This window comes from Littorina saxatilis, linkage group LG2 (assembly GCF_037325665.1).
Source record: "Littorina saxatilis isolate snail1 linkage group LG2, US_GU_Lsax_2.0, whole genome shotgun sequence".
Lineage (NCBI taxonomy): Eukaryota > Metazoa > Mollusca > Gastropoda > Littorinimorpha > Littorinidae > Littorina > Littorina saxatilis.
In genome coordinates this window covers 47,840,198-47,859,306 of record NC_090246.1, presented here as the reverse complement: position 1 = coordinate 47,859,306, position 19,109 = coordinate 47,840,198, and the positions used below count along the sequence as shown (strand labels likewise).

Sequence of the window (19,109 nt, the reverse complement as noted above, 5' to 3'; positions counted from 1 at the left end):
CATGATGAAAGCATAACATGTGCCCCACATAATTTTTAAGTTTGAAACAGTTATCTTCCATAGTTCAGGGTCAAGGTCACTTCAAAATATGTATACAATCCAACTTTGAAGAGCTCCTGTGACCTTGACCTTGAAGCAAGGTAAACCAAAATGGTATCAAAAGATGGGGCTTACTTTGCCCTATATATCATATATAGGTGAGGTATTGAATCTCAAAAACTTCAGAGAAAATGGGAAAAATGTGAAAAATAGCTGTTTTTTAGACAACATTTATGCCCCCTGCGACCTTGACCTTGAAGCAAGGTCAAGATGCTATGTATGTTTTTTGGGGCCTTGTCATCATACACCATCTTGCCAAATTTGGTACTGATAGACTGAATAGTGTCCAAGAAATATCCAACGTTAAAGTTTTCCGGACGGACGTCCGGACGGACGGACGACTCGGGTGAGTACAAAGACTCACTTTTGCTTCGCATGTGAGTCAAAAATGCACACAAAAAATGGGTTGGGTTCGGTGATTTGTACATAAACGTCTTCCTCACGATAGATTCGCTGATTTGTCTTATGAAGCCGTCATGATTGCAGAAGCAAACTCTGTACCTACACGACCGAGACACAAGACTGATTATTTCACAGCTGCAATGTGAATAGAGAACAAGACGTTTTGGGTAAGCTTACTCACGTCAGGTCTTCACTGACAAGCTAGGAACAGACGGAAAATTCCGAACAAAAGTAAATGACGTCAAAGTCTCTTTCGCTTTGCATGTAACTTTGTCATGACGTCTTTTTGTGACGACAGTATACGCGACAATTTGTTCGCTTCCGGTGTCATTTTAGACTGAAAAGCAACTCAAAAGAAGGAGCTAAGCCTGTGTCTTGAAACAGCTGAAACACTCTTTTGGATTGCCGTTTCAATGTTAACCAAAAAGTTAAAGAAACAAATCAAGGTTCAGTTGCGAACTGACAGCGGATTGAGCATTTATTCCTGTTGATGAAGGTACGATTGAAGCTTTATTCTCTCCGTCAACCAACAAGACTAGATTTGTAGCAGACGACAAACAAAGTGTGCGTTTTTCCTGTCTTGTGAAGGCGATTATGTCGTTATAAGTTATCTGTACGTTGTGAAGACATTTCAAAACAAAATGTAGCTTTGATGCGTCACGGGATATAAGCTTATACGTTTTCATCCATGGAATTGTTTTTTTCGTCTCGGCAGGTTCAATGAATTCATGATGTCTTTTCCGGAACTGGACAAAACTGGCCTTGGCAAGACTGAAACAAAATTTAGTTCTACAACTTCTAGGCTTGGGTTGATTGCCCATGGTGAATTTCCAATGATTTGTTTCCACATCCCATGACAAATTCTCTTTACTTTGGTCATGCCATATATACGTTACAGCTCCGTCCATCCATGGTATCTCTCGACGAGATGAAAGAATATAATGACGTCACTCTCGGCAGAGCCTCGAGTGACGTCCTCATATTCATTGACCCAGTCTCGACAAAATATCAGGCGATACAATGGATGGACGGAGCTGTAACTTATACATAAAGATCGGTCCAGTAGTTTGGTCTGAATCGCTCTACACACACACACGCACAGACAGACAGACACACACACACACATACACCACGACCCTCGTCTCGATTCCACCTCTATGTTAAAACATTTAGTCAAAACTTGACTGAATGTAAAAAAAAAACTCGTGTAAATCTGGTACTGCACAGCAAGCCATGTAGTATTCTCTATTTATTACCTAACATGGAGAAATTGCAGTGGTGGTACATATAACATAAAGACAAACGAAGGACTACAACATTAATATTATATTTGAATATATGTGCAATGAATAAACATTGTTCTCAACTAAAACACATGTCTGCATGCACATCTGTCGCTGTTAAGATTTAAAACAGATATGTAAAATAGTCATACACAAAAAATGCCGTTCAATTCCGTTTCAAAATCACAAACTGCCACACTATGCCGTTAAGATGTAAAAGATTTATAAACACCAACACTGATTTAATCCCTCAAAAACAACAACTTCCTCTTCATATAATCCAAACCAAATCCTGTCTTTGTACCAAGTCTCCCTTGACCACCTTTAAGAAGGAGAACATAGGGGGTCTACAGCCTGTTTACCAAGAGACTCTTCCAAGGATTTCCCGCACGTAAAAGTCTAAAACGGGGGAAGGGGGGGGGGGGTGTGGAGGGTGGGCTTCCACTGAACAACAAGAACTCACCTCTGACAGTGCAGCATCCTGCGCTGTAACCCTCGTGGACTCGATTCTCTTTTTCCATGTTGCCGCATCCTCCGCTTTCTCCTTCACAATCTCTTCCTCTCTTTCCTGTCTTTGTCCTAAGTCCTTCTTGACCATCTTTAAGAAGGAGAACATGGGCGGGTCTACAGCCTGTTTACTAACAGACTTTTCCAAGGATTCCACGCATGTGTCCTCGAACTCGCTGTCTGAGATCTGACAGGAGGAGATATCAGAGTCGCTCCACTGTGAGAACTCCAGATCTCCGCCTGAGGTTGAGGCTTCTGCCATCTCTGCACGCGGGGCGACGGGGGGGTGCTGTTATTTGAAACAGATATGGTTGTCCTTTCCAATAATAATGCTACTAATAATGCATACTATTTCTAAGGCGCATGTATCGAAAATGTCAACAATAAATTTTCATTTAATTAATATACTTACTCAACTCACATAAATAGCATTAACTTCAGTTCATTGCTTAGGTATTAAAGTAGTACTCGACCCTGGTACAGGGGGAGGTAACTCCCAAAACAAAACATGTCCGTAGTCAAGGACAGGAGTCACCTCCCCTACCGGTAACCCCGCGCATGCGCGAGCCCTGCTACCGGTCATCATTCCCCCGCGGAAACATCAACCTTCAACACATAAAAAATGTTAGCGGGGATGGTTGGGAGGGTATGAACTATGTGAGTTGAGTAAGTATATTAATTAAATGAAAATTTATTGTTGAAATTTTCGATTCAATCACATATTGTTATGTCAACTCACATAAATAGCAGATTGCACATAAAGGCGGTGGGATACTCACATTATTCTCTGGGAAGTATCTGGCCTGCGGCAACCATTGCTGGGAGGCAGCTTGAATGTACTGTCCGGGCGAGTGCTGGCAATGTCCCGAAGGTAATAGCTGAGAAAGACGTCCTGAGATGTCCATTAAGCAGCGTTAAGAACGTCAGCCATCCTACCAGACTTGAGGAAAGCTAATGAAGTCGCCCACGCTCGAGCCTCATACGTTCGAGGCGATCGTAGAGGGAGGACTGACTGACCCCCCCCCCCCCCCCACCTCTAGAGTCTGCCACCACTGATATGCAAGCCTTATAAGTGTGGAAGACCATCTGGTAAGCGTGGTTTCTGCTATGTCTTTATTTCTAGCTGTGTTAAGTGAAATAAACAGCAGCTTCTGATTAGATGCTCTGAGCGGCGCGGTGCAAGACAAATACGCCTCAAGTGCTCGTACCGGGCAATTAGAAAGATCCGGATCACCGGGCGCCAAAATGTCCCGCAGAGGCCGAATGGAAATAGCTGGTGAAAGCTGGTCCGGTTTTTGATTTTTTGAGAGAAAATCGGGACGAAAACGCAGTGAGACAGGACCATCTCTTTCGAACGCGATGTCACGGTCTAGGCCGGAATGGCCATGGATCTCGCTACCTCTCCGTGCCGAAGCGAGCAGGATTAGCATGAGAGTCTTACGCGTAAGATTAGAGAGGCTAGCGCCTTGTAACGGTTCGAATGCGCTAGAACGTAAGAATTCTTGTACTAAAAGAACATACCAATCCGGGACCGAAGTCCTTGCTGCTGCGGTACTGAGGGCGGCGCCCTTCAGCACGCTCGCGATGACTCCCCCAAGGGAGATGGAGCGCCCGAGCTGTTTAAGCGTCACGGAAATGGCGGACCGGCGTACTCTTAGAGTAGACGCTGCACAACCCTGGAAGGAGAGCCATGCCAGATGGTTTGCGACCTGCATCGATCGCGGAGCGACCGGGTTAACATCATTAACTGCACACCATCTAGTCCAAGACAGCCAATGCGATGAATAAACAGAGGAGGTGGAACGCCTGTGTGCCTTCTGGACGAAGTCCAGAGTGAGATCAGAGGCGCCTGAGCGCAGTCTCCAGGCGTGAAGGTCCAGGAACTGGGGGCGATCGTGCAGAATCCCCGTCCTGGGCTGAAGCAGCTCCCCTCGCCTGAGGCCGAGAGGGATCGGAGGGCCCCTGGCGAGCCGCAAAAGATCGGAAAACCAATTCTGGCTCGGCCAGCGGGGAGCCACGAGAAGAAGACGAGGCCGTTCTAGGTCAGCCTTTTGCAAGACCTTTCGGATGAGCGGAACGGGTGGGAAGGCGTAAGCCTCTAACTCTGTCCAGTTGATCGCCATCGTGTCGATCTTCCATGCCTCCGGATCCGGAAAGTGGGAGACGAAGATCGGGAGGCGACGCGAGAATCTCGTGGCAAAGAGATCGATCATCGGGCGCTCTACTTGCGCCCAAAGACGTAGGAGCGCCTGATGGGTAATGGTCCACTCTGTATGAAAGACCTGAGAGGAACGGCTGAGAGCGTCGGCCAAGACGTTCAGACAGCCGGGCATATAGCGAGCCGAGATCAGAATCTGATGGTGAGCGCACCAAGAGAGTATCTCACATGCTCGGCTGGACAACAGCTGAGACCGAGAGCCTCTCTGCTTCTTGAGATAAGCAGCCACCGTCGTGTTGTCTGTATGGATCAACACGTGGTTGCCCTGGAGGGCGGAGACAAAATGCTGTAGGCCCAAGAACACCGCCTCGAGCTCGAGGCGGTTGATGTGCCATAGCTGCTGCTCTGGTGACCACCGACCAAAAGTCGTGTGTGCGTCCAAGTGAGCTCCCTAGCCCATCTGAGAAGCGTCCGAGAAGAGATGCGTGGAGGGAGGTGGTAGCGTTATGGGCACTCCCTGCGTGAGCCAGAGAGTGTTCATCCACTGAAGCGTGGCCTGCTGAAACCAGCCCCCGAGAGGGACTGAAACATCCCATCCCTGGGAGGCCGGGTTCCAGATTGAACTGAGTGCCTCCTGAAATGGGCGCTTGTGTGCCCTGCCGAGTGGGATGAGAGTCGACATGGACTCCATCTGGCCCTGTAATGACGCAAGCGTCCTGGCTAGAGCCGAATGTCGCCCTAACAGGGAAGACAGGAGGGCCTGCAGTTTGTCGATACGTCGTTGAGTGGGACGGACTGTCCACTCCCGTGTATCGAATACCATGCCCAGGTAAGTAAAGGTCTGTGTCGGAGACAACTCGGACTTGGTTCGGTTGACCTGAAAGTCGAGAGCCTGTGCCTGGGCAAGAACGAACTGGGTATGCTGGCGGCAGAGTGCTTCTTGCTGATGAAGAATCAGCCAGTCGTCTAAGTACACTCTGAGACGAACGCCGTGCTGCCGCACAAGGGCGCAAAACTGGTGCAACACCATCGTGAATACCCAGGGGGCAAGCGAAAGCCCGAAGGGTAGAGCTCGAAACTGAAACACTCGGTCCCCCCACACGAAACGCAGCCACTTCCGGTCTGCCTCGTGCATGAGGATATGGAAGTAAGCATCCGTTAGGTCGACGGACGTCACCCAATCTAGGGGACGAAGTGCCTCCCTGACGGTTGCTGGCGTTTCCATTATGAACCGACATTTGCGCAGAAAGCGGTTCAGAGGTGAAAGATCCAAGACCGGACGCCACCCTCCGGATGCCTTGGGTACGATGAAAATCCTGCCGTAGAATCCCAAAGAGGAGTGGTCGAGAACCTCTTCTATTGCCTGTTTCTGCAGCAATAGAAGGATCTCTGCTTGGATTACCTCCCGAGCGTCGGAGCTGACCGGAAACCGGAAATTGGCCGGCGCTCTGGACAGAGGTGCTTTGTCTTCCTGCCAAGGAAGATGGAACCCCGACCGAATCACCCCCATGATCCAGAGACTGTCTGTCCGGGACAGCCATGCTGGAAGGGCCCGGGAGAGGCCGCCCGCTACCAAAGGGGTAGAGGCTTGGGGGGAGATTGGATTGGGGGTGGCTCATTAGGGGTTGGGCTTGCGCCCAGACCCCCGCTTTCCAAAGGAAGGCTTACGCTGGTAAGGGCGGGACCTCGAGCCGCCTCTTCCTGCGTGAGACGCCTTCTGCCCAGAAGACTTGGCAGGCGCTGGGGCAGACCCTCGTGGTTTGTTGCTCTGCTGCTTGAGAGCAAGCTCCGTCAGCTGAACCACATGCTGGTCGCGGGTTTCTTCGGCTTGCCTCCGAAGAGTTTTCAGTGAACGCTACCCCAACAACGCCCCCTCAGAGAAGGGAGAGACTCGCAAAGAGTCTATGGTGGCTTTGTCAGTCAAACGCGAGCCGTTGAGAAGGGCCTCACATCTCCAAAACACAACTTGTGAATAGAGACGAGCCGCGTTCGTCATCTGGTTGTCAGTGACCTTTGCTGGAACAGCCAGGAGCATGGCTGCGTCTGCCTCAACCACGTCATCCCGAAATTTGAAGGGTTCAATGGATGACGTAATGGCTCTCGTCAAAGACCTAATCAGCGTTTCCGCCAGAGAGGAAAGCTCAAGGGAGGAACGCCAGCTCTCCTCTAGCCCTAGGAGACCCTGTTCCCTGCAAACGGCGGTTCTCTCGCGGCTATACCCGTCTTTCCGCAGACGAGCCAGTTCCGGTGTCACCGGAAGTGGTGCTTTGGGCAACGAAAACGAGGAGAGGAGGGAGTGCGGCTTGCTCCGAAGCCGCGTTCTTCTCGAATTGGCTGGTGGGCCGCCGCCTGCCTGTGCCAAGGCCAACCAAGGCTGAGCAGATACAGGAGCATTGCCATTAGCGACCAAAAGAGGGAAGGGTGAGGCAGTGTCTGCACCCAACACCTGAGCCATTGCAAAAGGGACAGAAGGCGACTCGACAAAGCGAAACCGCGCCTTAGCATCCCCGATGCACGATAATTCGCCAAAGCGGAAGGAGGAGCAGCAAAAGTAGATTCAGCCGAGACACCTTCAGGAAGGTACCGTGAAGTGATCTCCGTCGCCAACTCCAGAGTAGGGCCAAGCTTGCTGGGGATACGCAAAGGTGCATCTGACTCAGAACGATCATCATCACCCTCTATTCCCTCGAAGCAACCTTCCTGTTCTTCGTCAGAATAGTGGTCCGGAATACCACCGGAAACCCACACATCCGCCGGAACACCAGAGGAGGAAGTGGCCAAAGTCGGCTGACCAAAACTCGGAAGTGCAGAACCACTAGCCAAGAATTGACAAGCGACAGCGCTACCGGAAACCGGAACCGCCGAAACCGAACCGGTAGTAGCGGACGGAAGTTGGTGCATCACCGGAGCCGGAATAGCAGGATCACTGCTACCGGAAACACCAATGTGCTGCCCTCCACCGGAAATGCTCGCCGAAGCAAAACCGGAAGTGGAGGACGACGTTCCGTGGGTAGCCACGACAGGAAACCCCGAGGGGAGACCGGAGGAGGCTACCCCCTGCGTACTATTGAGGGGAACGGCAGAAGCCGAACCGGAAGTAGCAGGTCGTTGACCGCCGACAACCTCTCCCAGGCCGAAAACGGACACGGAAGCTGTTGCTGCCTGCCCCCCAGAGGCCGGAACAGCCGAAGCTGAACCCAGGGAGACAGATTGGCGCGCGTCACCGCTCCCCCGCACAGACGCCACAGGGGCAGAATGCAGCCGAGGAGGAGTCGTCCGAAATCCCGGCGGAAACGCAGAAGCGAAACCAGGGAAAACAGGTATGTGAGAGCCCCCCAAAGATTGAGAACTCCCACTAACACCACCCAACGCCGGAGCGCTAGAGACGGGCGGTGTTGAGAGACCAAACTCCCCTGGAAAACCAGGTGAATCAGTCAACAGACCAGAACAGTCCGGTCCGATGCCAGCCGAAGTAATGGTGGCTGACGCACGCAGCCGAGAAAGAAACGAAACGTCCCCCACGCCAGGCGGTCGGGCGAGTCACGCTCCTTTCAGCCGAATGCAAAGACTGCAAATCTTGCTTAAGCGCGGCAAACATGGACAAAAGTTCATCCCTAGTCACGACATCACTCAGCCGAGAAACCGGCGAGAGCAAAGGGGGTGACTGAAACACCAGTGCAGACGACGTAGACACGCGCGCAGACTCCTTAGTCGCGGGATCGAGAACCTGCACTACAGATGGCTTAGCCGGGGTAGAAGCTACCGAGGTACGCGTCTTGGGCTTAGCTTTGGCTTTACCTTTATCCTTCCCTGGGGAAGCGGGAAGAGAGACTTGCTTCGATTTGCTCTTCGAGCCTTTATCCGCCAATATGAAACGAAGTGCCAAACGTAACACGTGGTGACAAAATTTCACAGGGCAGGCGGCGTTGCGAAAACAAGAACGTTCTTACCAAGAAGAAGAGACGCAACGCAGGAAACCAAGGTCAAATGACCTTCCACAAAGGCCAAGGCAAAAATGCCAGAGAACTACAACACGTCCTATCAGTAGTGTTGAAGTGGGTGGAATGATGACCGGTAGCAGGGCTCGCGCATACGCGGGGTTACTGGTAGGGGAGGTGACTCCTGTCCTTGACTACGGACTTGTTTTGTTTTGGGAGTTACCTCCCCCTGTACCAGGGTCGAGTACTACTTCAATACCTAAGCAATGAACTGAAGTTAATGCTATTTATGTGAGTTGAGTAAGAATATGTGATTGAATTCAGAATTTAACCCTGCTCAAAGCGCTGAACAATTTGGTTTAAAAATCAAATCTAGTCCATTGATCATCATAACAGCAACGACCAGCGGCATTTTTACAGATTTTGGATAGTTTTCTGACGATTTGGACCTTAAAAAGTACAAGGGACATTCGCTGTACTGTAATTTAGAAACACCTGTAATGATTTGCTGAAAACTGCTCCGAAACTATGTCAAATAATTAAATGAATTTTGCCCAGCTCTCCTGCAAGGTTTCAAAGCTCTAGCTTCAAAAACATCCGAGATAATCTCAACGTTAAGTTTTTTTTGTCCATGGACGGACGGCGGGCGGCGGGACATACAGACGGACACATACTAAGACTAACCAATTACTCAGGTGAGTAAAAAAAACTTCCTCTCAAAAAGTTAACAAGACTTTCATAATCTATACCAGTGACAAGTAAATCAAGTTACGCAAGGTCTGACATTTGCTATCGTTGGGGTGCAGCATTGGGGATTCGGTCGCAAGAGTGAAACCAATCAAAATGGCAAAAAGTCAGATTTGTTTTTTAATAACATCAATTTTTAAAAAAAAAATGGCAAAAGATGCAAGTTATTTACCGGCTGCTCTACTTGAGGGTGATGGGGCATGATGAGTCCAATCGCTTTGCGGTGCAGCTTGGGTCTGATCACTGTAGTGCGTGTACGATTCTCCGCCAGCCAGCGGGGGTTATGCGACTTGAGCATGGTGATGGGTATGTTGACGTGGTTCACAGCCTTGCCCGCCGCCTCCGCCCAAACCAGTTCCCACTCCTCTTGGGCCACGGTGTGGTGGTGGAGCCCCAGGTTGACCGAGGGGCACTGCCCTTGCTTCAGGCCTAGCTCGCGCACCTTGGATGGGTCAATCCTGTGGGGCAGTGTCAGCGTGAAGAGCGGTCAGCAATAGTAGAGAATCATAACCAGAGAATTGTAACCAAGTTGGACAGAGCGTCAATGAGACGATCTAAGAAACAAAGGTACCGGCCCCCGTGACGCAGTGCTATACGCATCGGGCTGCTGGCGAGAGGTCGTGGGTTCGAATCCCCTGGGAGCAGATTCATGTGTGTGTTTTGTTCGGAGTCTGACCACTGCTACCCAGAGTGGAAGAGCTGGGATTACAATGTAACGGCTGGGACAAAACAGCCGAGTGTTTTTCATTTCACGAATGCGACGCTCCGGGTGTCCAGGTTGTGCTAATTACCCGACCCAACTCCGCAGGTGCAACAGTTCTCGGGTCTGGTTACCTGGTTACTACAGAATGCGTAGAGAGCTGCCCTTTAAACAAACAAAATAAGAGACAAAGAGAAAAAAGAAACAGGCTAAACGCTAGTGCTTGCGTCTTTTCTTTTGTTAGATCTGGCCAGCAAAACGACAGAAAAACCGAGATATATAAGATACGGCACGATACGATAGACTTTACTGCAACCATGCGCAGTGCACTGGGAGTGTTTCTCGGCTTTGATTTTCATGTATACAACATATCGATTTGCACACACAATACTTACCATGATTTCGTGTTAACTTGAAAGGGCATGCTCAATTCACGCTCCTCTCTGACGCCAAAACTGCTATCAGCACCCTGGACCGAACAGATGTTGTTAATGTCAAGGGGTTCTCTCTGTCTGTCTCTGTCTCTGTCTCCCTCTGTGTGTCTGTCTGTCTGTGTGTCTGTCTGTGTGTCTCTCTCCCTCTGTCGATGGCTGACTGACAAAAACTAGAAGTATGTGACCTGTATTGATGATCCCCCCCCACTTCCAGCCCCCCCCCCCCCTATTGTAATGAAGCTTGTGTTTACTCAATAAAATGTTTAACGTCTCTCTCTCTCTCTCTCTCTCTCTCTCTCTCTCTCTCTCTCTCTCTCTCTCTCTCTCTCTCTCTCCTCTCTCATGTCCCTTGGCGTGAGACAAGTCGCCTTGACAAGTGCTCTGCAACTTTTCGTCATAAACTCGCCAAACATTTTAATGACCATTGTTGGATTACCAACATAATGTGGAAACTATCCTAGCCACCCTGCTGTCGGACCACCACGTTAAATCGTGGAAAGTTGCTGGCGAGGGAGAGGACACAGTCAGGCATGGGAATTGAAAATTGTAAAAAAGGCTGACAATTTTTAACTGAAGACGCGAAGCGTCAAGTCGACGGCGCGAAACGCCTAGCCTTACTAGGGGGGTCCGGGGGCATGCCCACCCCGGAATTTGTTTTCTCCAAAGAACCCAGATGGTGCAATCTGGGGTGCGTTGCATAGGCAGAGCGCCACAGAACGTTTGCGAACGTTTTCTAGGCAACGCATAGTTTTGTTGTGGCGCTCGCGAGCGTTAGCAAGCGCTCGGTACGAGTACCATTGTCTGGGGTCACTGAAGCGTAACAATGGCGACCGCTCGCCGGGAATGGTCTAGGCAACGGGTGTTTGCGGGGAGCATTCTGTAACGTACCTGAGAGGTGGCACGGCAGAAACTATTGCACTGTACTGAGCTTGCCGGTTGACTCTCTCTCTCTGTCTCTTTCTCTCTATCGCAGTCTCTCTCTCTCTGTCTTGCTTGCTCTCTCTCTCTCTGTGTCTCTGTCTGTCAGTCCCTCTGTGCCTGTCTCCCTGTCTACGTCTCTGTCTCTCTCTTTTTCATTCATTCTTTCTTTCTCCCTTCCCTCTCCCTATGTCTTTCTCTTTCTTTCCATCTCTCTCTAAATCTGTCTGTCTCTCTTTGTGTCCGTATGAAAGTCTCTCTCTTATCTTTTTTGCTCTCTTTCTATCTCTCTCCCTTTCGCTCGGGGTCACGTGCAACATGGCGGCGAGCAAGCACTGCTCTGAGGGGGCTGCGATGTTTTCCAGACAATTTGATAGTTTCAAGTGACTCTCGGTGGCCAAATTTATAACAGTGGCATTCTAAGTGATCCTGGCATCTGAAGAAGTTATCAGTTCGTTTCATGATAGTGGCGAAGTCGAGAAATTTGGACATTTTCTGTGTGATACTGTGCATCAAAATAGGCCTACAGTTTCAAACCCAGTTGGAGTTCAGCTCATCCGTCATTTTCCAGTATTTGTGTATCTGTGCACCCGTGTAACCGTACCCGCACCCGCTGTGAGCGTGCATCAGTCTGTGACCCATATTCATTTCAACATCGGCAATCACGAGCATGACCTTGTAAACTTGTTGTGACCAGTTAGGCCTTGTCAACAATGCCTTCGTGTGCTGTTAGTCACCGTGTGAAAACCGGTGTATGGACATGGACTCTGATCTCACTGCTGTATAAGAAAGCTGAGAGCTACAGTAGGCGCCGTATGTACCAGGGGATCAAAGCTGGTGGACTTGTGCTATCGCTGTTTTTCACTCTGACATTCCTGCAACTGGTTTGTGATGACGTAGGGGGCAACCCCAATGACAGTCCCGCGTACATGGTGGCAGTGATGTCATACATGAGGGACAGGAGAAAGTGGTCCAGTGCCAGAGTCCGCATCATCATCAGAGTGACTGTACACGGTCTATTACTCATCAACAGTGCCTGTGGCATGATCGTCTTCGTGGCTGCTCTTCTCTTGCTGGGGGGCGATATCGAGCAGAATCCTGGGCCCAATCCAAGCTCTCCTGCAAAATCGGCAAACAACAGCGAGGGGCGTGGCAGTCCAATGTCGATGACGTCACAGTCGGTGCCTATCCCGCCTGATTCCAGTGCCATGATGGATGCCCTTTTTCAACGACTGCAGCAGATGCACAACACTACAAAACAGGAGATCGTTGAATCACAGAACGCGGCTATGGACAGCTTGAAGAAAGACATGAAGACAGACATGAATGATCTGAAGGAGTCTCTGTCGTCACAACTTAAGGCTAGGACTGATAAACTACAGAATCAGTGTTCCAACCTGCAGAAAGAAAACAAAGACCTTAAAGGTATGATCAACGAACTTTCACTGAAATGTGACTCTCTCGAGAATCACAGTCGCAGAAACAACTTGCTGTTCTTCGGTGTGCGTAAAGACCTTGACAATGAAAGTTGGGGGGACTGTGAAGAGAGTGTGAGGGAGGTGATCAGCGAAGGGATGGGTATCAATGAGTTTGTTGACATCGAGAGAGCGCATCGTATAAAAGGTAACGCGATTGTGGTCAAATTGTTGTCCTACAAACAAAAAAGTCTCATTCTTAGCAAATCACGCAATCTGAAACGCACAGAGGACTTTAAGAATGTAACTGTTAGGGAGGACTTCTCTGCGCTAGTTAGGGCGAAAAGAAAGGGCCTGAGCACCAAGCAAACAGAGTTGTACGAAGCGGGGAAATACCCCAAAATGCGTTTTGACAAACTCGTTTCCGCTGAGGGCGTGTACACTTACGATCTTGAGAGAGAACTAGTGGTCAAGCTGAAGGAGTGGGAGGGGGCACCCCAGAGAGGCAAGCCAATTAGAGGGGATGATGTTCATGAAGAGAGGTTTGGCGGGGGTGCGGAGGGAGGTGAGGATGAAAACACACAAAGATCGATGTATGACTGGGGTTACGACCCCTTTGGCAACCCCTCTGCGGACTTCCCCCCACTCGATCGGCATCAACCCAATGACGACGAAGGGTCTCAGTTCGCTTTTGGCAAAGGCATGGAGTTTCCACCGTCACAGGGAGACCCTGACACGTCGTCATCGGAGACACGTGCACGCCGCGACAGCCACATTCCTTTGCGCATCATGAACAAAAGTCCCATGCAGCTACGTCAGCGCTCGGGGTCTAGGGCCAATCAGAATGACAACACGCAGCCAAAAATAAACTCGGCACTAGGCCTACAACGGGGAAACACCGCCCAGGGTAGAGGGCAAACTCAGCAGCAGGTCAGAGGTGGGAAAACTCCTGGGACAGGTGCAAGAGGGGGTAGAGGTAGGGGTGGCTCCACAAGCACAAACAGATAGGGGTGTGGCCAAGGCCCAAGTTCTATTCGCATTTGTACTTGGAATTGTGACGGTTGGTTACAAAAACTTGATATAAAGGATGTGATTGACTGTTTGCTAAGTTTTGACATTTTTTCATTGAATGAAACCTTTGTTGATTTTGATAATCGAGAGTACCCTGTGTTCAAAGACTATGATGTGCATGTTTCTAAGGCTGTCAGATTATCGCAGAGAGCAAGATGTTCGGGTGGTGTGATGGTTTTTGTTAAAAAACGATTGTCACAGCTAGTGAAACGCATTGATGTTAAATATAAACACACGGTTGTACTGGAAATAAATAAAACGTTGTTCGGTTTAGATAAGAATGTGTTTTTGATTTGCATGTATTTACACCCATATGACAGCAAATTTTGGGATGTTTCTGAATATGGCTATGGTATTGTAATTCTAGAACAATGCATTGTTGATTTGTTTGAATCTATTCATGAGGATTTCTCTTTGATTGTGTGTGGAGATTTGAATGCTAGAACAAGTTCGAATAATGCTGTGCCTGATGATAGTTTTGATGAGGATTGGAATAAAGAGTGTTTTAGAGATTCAGATTATGAAATGTGTGCAAGGATTTCTGATGATAAAGAAACAAACGCGTTTGGTAAAGAGCTGCTTGATATGTGTTCTATGTTTGGTTGTATTATAATGAATGGCTTACGGCAATTTGATTGTGATGATTCTTTAACTTTTGTGTCTACATCAGGTGGTAGTACCATTGACTACTTCATTATTTCTATTGATATTTGTACTTCAGATTTTATTCGCTCATTACGTGTCATGTCTTCTGTTGATTCGTCACATTTTCCTGTTTCATTAGTGTTGAGTTGCCTAAACAATATTGATTTTTCTGACAAAGTTCAGGCAAGCAAACCAAAATGGATTTCTAAAATGTGCTGGGACCTAAAGATCAGAGCTTCTTGGAAACTTGGTATAGAGATGATTTACATGATTTGTGTGAACAAGCTTTTATTGTTGTAGACTATGATGTAGATGAAGCATTGAAATTGTTTACTGATGCATTGTTGTCAGCGAGTGAGTGTATGAGAAAGAGGGTTTTGGTAGGAGGCGGACAGCAGCGTAGGCCTGCATTATGGTTTGACGATGATTGTCAAACGGCGAAGACTGTTGCACGGCAACGCTTGACTGATTATAGACTTAGTAAATCAGATACAGACCGCGAACTTTATGTACAAGCACGGAAACAGTATAAGACGTTAACCAAAATAAAGAAAATAAGCTATAGCCGTAATAAAGCTTTACATCTGGCTTCTTTGGGAAAAGATGGGAAATTATTTTGGAAGGAAGTAAAGCAGTTATCGGGAAGAAAAAAGTCAGGGATTTCTAAGGAGGTTACTGATGCACAGTGGTTTGAACATTTTCAGCAGCTATTTAATGTTGACGTTGTAAGGCAAGCGGAGAGAGAGGGAGAGGGTGGGCAGGCTGGTGCAAGGGAAGTAACCGATGATATATGTGCCGACTTGAATGCAGTAATTACAGAATCTGAGGTTTTAGAAGCCATTAGAAATTTGAAAAAAGGAAAAGCATGTGGTAGCGACGAAGTTCTAGCGGAAATGTTAAAGTTAGTTGCTGATACTGCTGTCCACTTCCTCACAAAATTATTTAATATCCTGTTTGACCAGGGCATTTATCCGGATGAATGGGCAAAAGCTATTATTGTTCCAATCTTTAAAAAGGGTGATCCCAAGTTAACTGCGAATTATCGCGGGGTTTCATTACTTAGTTTAGTCAGTAAATGTTATACTTTTGTTTTGAATAAGAGACTAGTGAAATGGACGGAAGAACATAAAAAACTAACAGAATCTCAGGCTGGTTTTAGGCGTGGTTATTCCACCGTGGATCATATCTTTACATTAAAGGCTGTTGTTGATAAATGTTTTGCAAAGAGAGGATGTAAATTATATGTATGTTTTGTGGATCTAGGCCAGGCATTTGATTCTGTTCAAAGAGAACCACTGTTTGACAGTTTGATGCAGTATGGTATGAATGGAAAATTTATGAAAGCAATAGTTGCCATTTATCAAAATGTTTTGTCATGTGTGAGGATTGAAGACAGAATGACTGATTTTTTTGAGTGTCCAGTTGGGGTCCGTCAAGGTTGTATTTTAAGTCCACAAATTTTTTCCCTTTTTATAAACGAGATAGCTAACTCTGTGGAAAACGGTGGAATGCATGGCATTCAGTTTTTGCCCGGCCTTGTCGAATTATTTATTTTACTTTTTGCGGACGACCTAGCTCTCCTCTCTGACACAGCACTGGGATTACAAAGGCAGATTAATGTTTTAAACGATGCATGTAAAAGACTGTACCTAAACATTAACATTGATAAAACCAAATGTATGGTATTTAGAAAAGGGTTTTTTTTGGGTAAGAATGAAAAATGGTATTTGAATGGAAAATTGCTTGATGTTGTTAATGAATATAATTATTTAGGTTTTGTGTTTACTACAAAAATGAGTTTGAAAAGGGGAGTTGATTTTTTAGCGGTGAAAGGGAGGCGAGCATGCATTGACTGTATTAGACACGTTAGAAAACTGAATGATATCTCCAAAAGTTGTTTTTTCAAAATTTTCGATTCCCAGGTGCAATCCATATTAATGTACTCTTCCGAAATGTGGGGTCTCCAAAGATTAGACAATATAGAAAAGGTTCACACACTTGCATGCAAAAGGTTCTTAAGTGTTCCTCTTAAAGTATCCAACAAGTTTGTGTATGGAGAACTGGGACGCTACCCTCTGTACATCAACAGTGCAGTAAGGTGCATAAAATATTGGCTGAAGCTGTTGACACTAGATATATCCAGAATTCCCAGACAGGCATACTTAATGTTAAAAAACCTGGACGAGCGAGGTAAAACATGCTGGGCAACACATGTAAAGAATACATTGTTTAGCACGGGGTTTGGATATGTTTGGTTGCAACAAGGGGTGGGGTGTGAAAAAACATTTATTTCTTTATTTAAACAGAGAATGGCTGATATGTATTTGCAGGAATGGAATGGTTCCATTATAAGTAATGACATTTATCAAAACTACCGATTATTCAAAACAGTTTTTGAAAGTGAGAAGTACTTTGATTTCATTGACAAAAAATGTTTCCGCGATTGTTTGACCAAATTGCGTCTGGGTGTGTTGCCTATTGGAGCTTCGTGTTTTAGAAGAACATTTGGAAGGGACAGGAATATTTTATGCAAGCTCTGTGATGTTGTGGAAGACGAAAAGCACTTTGTATTTGATTGTCCATTGTATGCAAACGCCAGGGCTAAGTTTCTAAATACAAGATACACTCGACTCCACTTAGCTCGACCCCGCTTAGCTCGTCCGCCGTTTAGCTCGTCGCCATATTTTTTCCCCGGGCTGACGTCCTTCTTTGTATCTGTAAAATTAAGCTGGTTAGCTCGTCCGCCGGTTAGCTCGTCCGCCGCTTTGCTCGACCAAACTTTCCAGTCCCAAGGCATGGTGTGACGTCATTTACGCCGGATAGCTCGTCATAACGACATTGTGTCGTCAGCGATGACGTCTTCTGACAGGATGACAGTAACAAAAGAACGTTCCATAAACTGCCAGACTTTTCGAATTGAATGTCAAAGAAGAAAACATGCGCTGTTTATCTGATTTTGCTACTTTGTTTCAATTTTCTCCCACTTATTATGAGTGTGTACATGTACATGTATGTGTGTTCATGTGTGTGTGTGTGTGCATACCAATTAGCTCAGATCACCGAAAAAGACAAAGTCAGTCAAGTCGGCTGGATCGCAGTTTTTAGTTTCTTCCATTTTGTTGTTTTTTTGTTTTAGTTTTTTGTTTGTTTGTTATGGTTTTGTTGCGCAGATTTTTTGTTGATGTGCATGTTTTTGAAAATGGTGTGTGTGTGTTTTGTGTGTGTGTGTATGTAAGCACGCAAATGAGTTAGTGCTTTTTTTTGCGTGTGTGTTTGTGTGTGTTTAACTTTTTTCTGGCGCCGTGTTTACTTGGTTTTTCATTTAAAATTCTTCTCATTGGACTGCTTATTTTTGGATTTAATAAAAAAAATCCCAAGAAATGTGCTTTCTGTTTCATGGTTTACATCTCTCTCTCTCTCTCTCTCTCTCTCTCTCTCTCTCTCTCTCTTCTGCCTATCTCTCTGTTATTTTCATAGTAACACATGTTACAAACCCAATATGCGAAACGAATATAAACTCTATCAACATCTTACATCATCAGAAATTCGTCATTTGACCATTGCACATCATAGCTCCTACTCCATGGTGATGAAAGGATTACTTCTGGTTTGTAGACACGGTAAAATGTCATGTTGTGAACAAAGGGCTATTCGAGGATGATCTACTAGATTGATAGTTATCTCAGAACCTGATACACCCGTTTACAAGTGTTTATGTGCTTTTAATATTGGTCTGGACGAATTCGCCGGATAGCTCGTCGCAGCATATCCCCCAGGGAAATTGGACTCCGTTTACCTCGTCCGCTGCTTAGCTCGTCGGCCGGTTAGCTCGTCGCGAATTTTTCGGTCCCGAGAGGGACGAGCTAAGCGGAGACGACTGTATAACTCATTAAATGTTGTGAATATTCTCCGCAACGGCTCATCATCTGATATTCGTAGATTAAGCATTTACTTGTTTATTGCTCTAAAAACTCGCCTGGAGTTTATTGAAAACATAGCTCAAGACGACTGATTGTGACTGTATTAATTTACTGTGTACGTTTAGTTTTGTATCTTTGTTGCTTTGCCGCTGTATGTGTTTAGTTTTGTATCTTCGTGTTGCTTTGCCGCTGTATGTACTTTTGACTTGTATTTTTGTTTGTAACGACCCTATTCTAGGGGCTAGAGGCCTGAAGAATAAATGATGTTCTTGTTCCCTTTCGCTCTCTCTTCCCCTCCTCATCTCTTTTTCTCTCTCTCACTCTCTCTCTCTCTTTCTTTCTTTCTCTCTCTCTCACTATCTCACAAAGAAACACACACACGTACACAGAAACACACACACACAGACAAACACACACACATGCACAGATACAGAAGCACACACACACACACACACACACATAGGCAAACATAGACACGTATAAACACACACTCGCAGACACGCGCGCGCGCATACGCACGCATGCATACACACTCACACACACGCACGTACACATACAGACAGATGTTGTACATACATATACACACACACACACACAGAACGTGTGTACATGAGTGCGTGTGCGCGCGCGTGACTGCAAGTGTGTGTGTGTGTTTGTGTGTGTGTAAAGCACCTGGGTGTATGTGTTTGTGTGTGTGTGGGTGGGTGTGTGTGTTTTATGTGTGTGTGTATAAGGTTGTGCGTCTGTGTGTGTGTGTGCGTCTGTGTATGTGTCTGGGTTTATGCCGTAAAGGCATGTTTGTGTGTGTGTGCGTGTGTGTGTGTGTGCGTTAGTATGTATGAGTGTGTGTTAAGGGTGGTTAGTGTGTGTGT

At 46.9% G+C, this 19,109-nt stretch overlaps 1 protein-coding gene across 1 annotated transcript in view; it reads right to left on the bottom strand.

The window, feature by feature from the left end:
- LOC138953248 (uncharacterized) overlaps nt 1–19,109 on the bottom strand; it is a 231,007-nt gene that overhangs the window by 138,539 nt on the left and 73,359 nt on the right. Inside the window, exons 15-17 of the mRNA XM_070325049.1 lie at nt 10,230–10,303; nt 9,307–9,592; nt 2,248–2,580 (exon numbers count right to left, since the gene is read on the bottom strand). Of these exons, the coding sequence (XP_070181150.1) occupies nt 2,248–2,580; nt 9,307–9,592; nt 10,230–10,303 (693 nt within the window). The remainder of the gene's footprint in view (nt 1–2,247; nt 2,581–9,306; nt 9,593–10,229; nt 10,304–19,109) is intronic.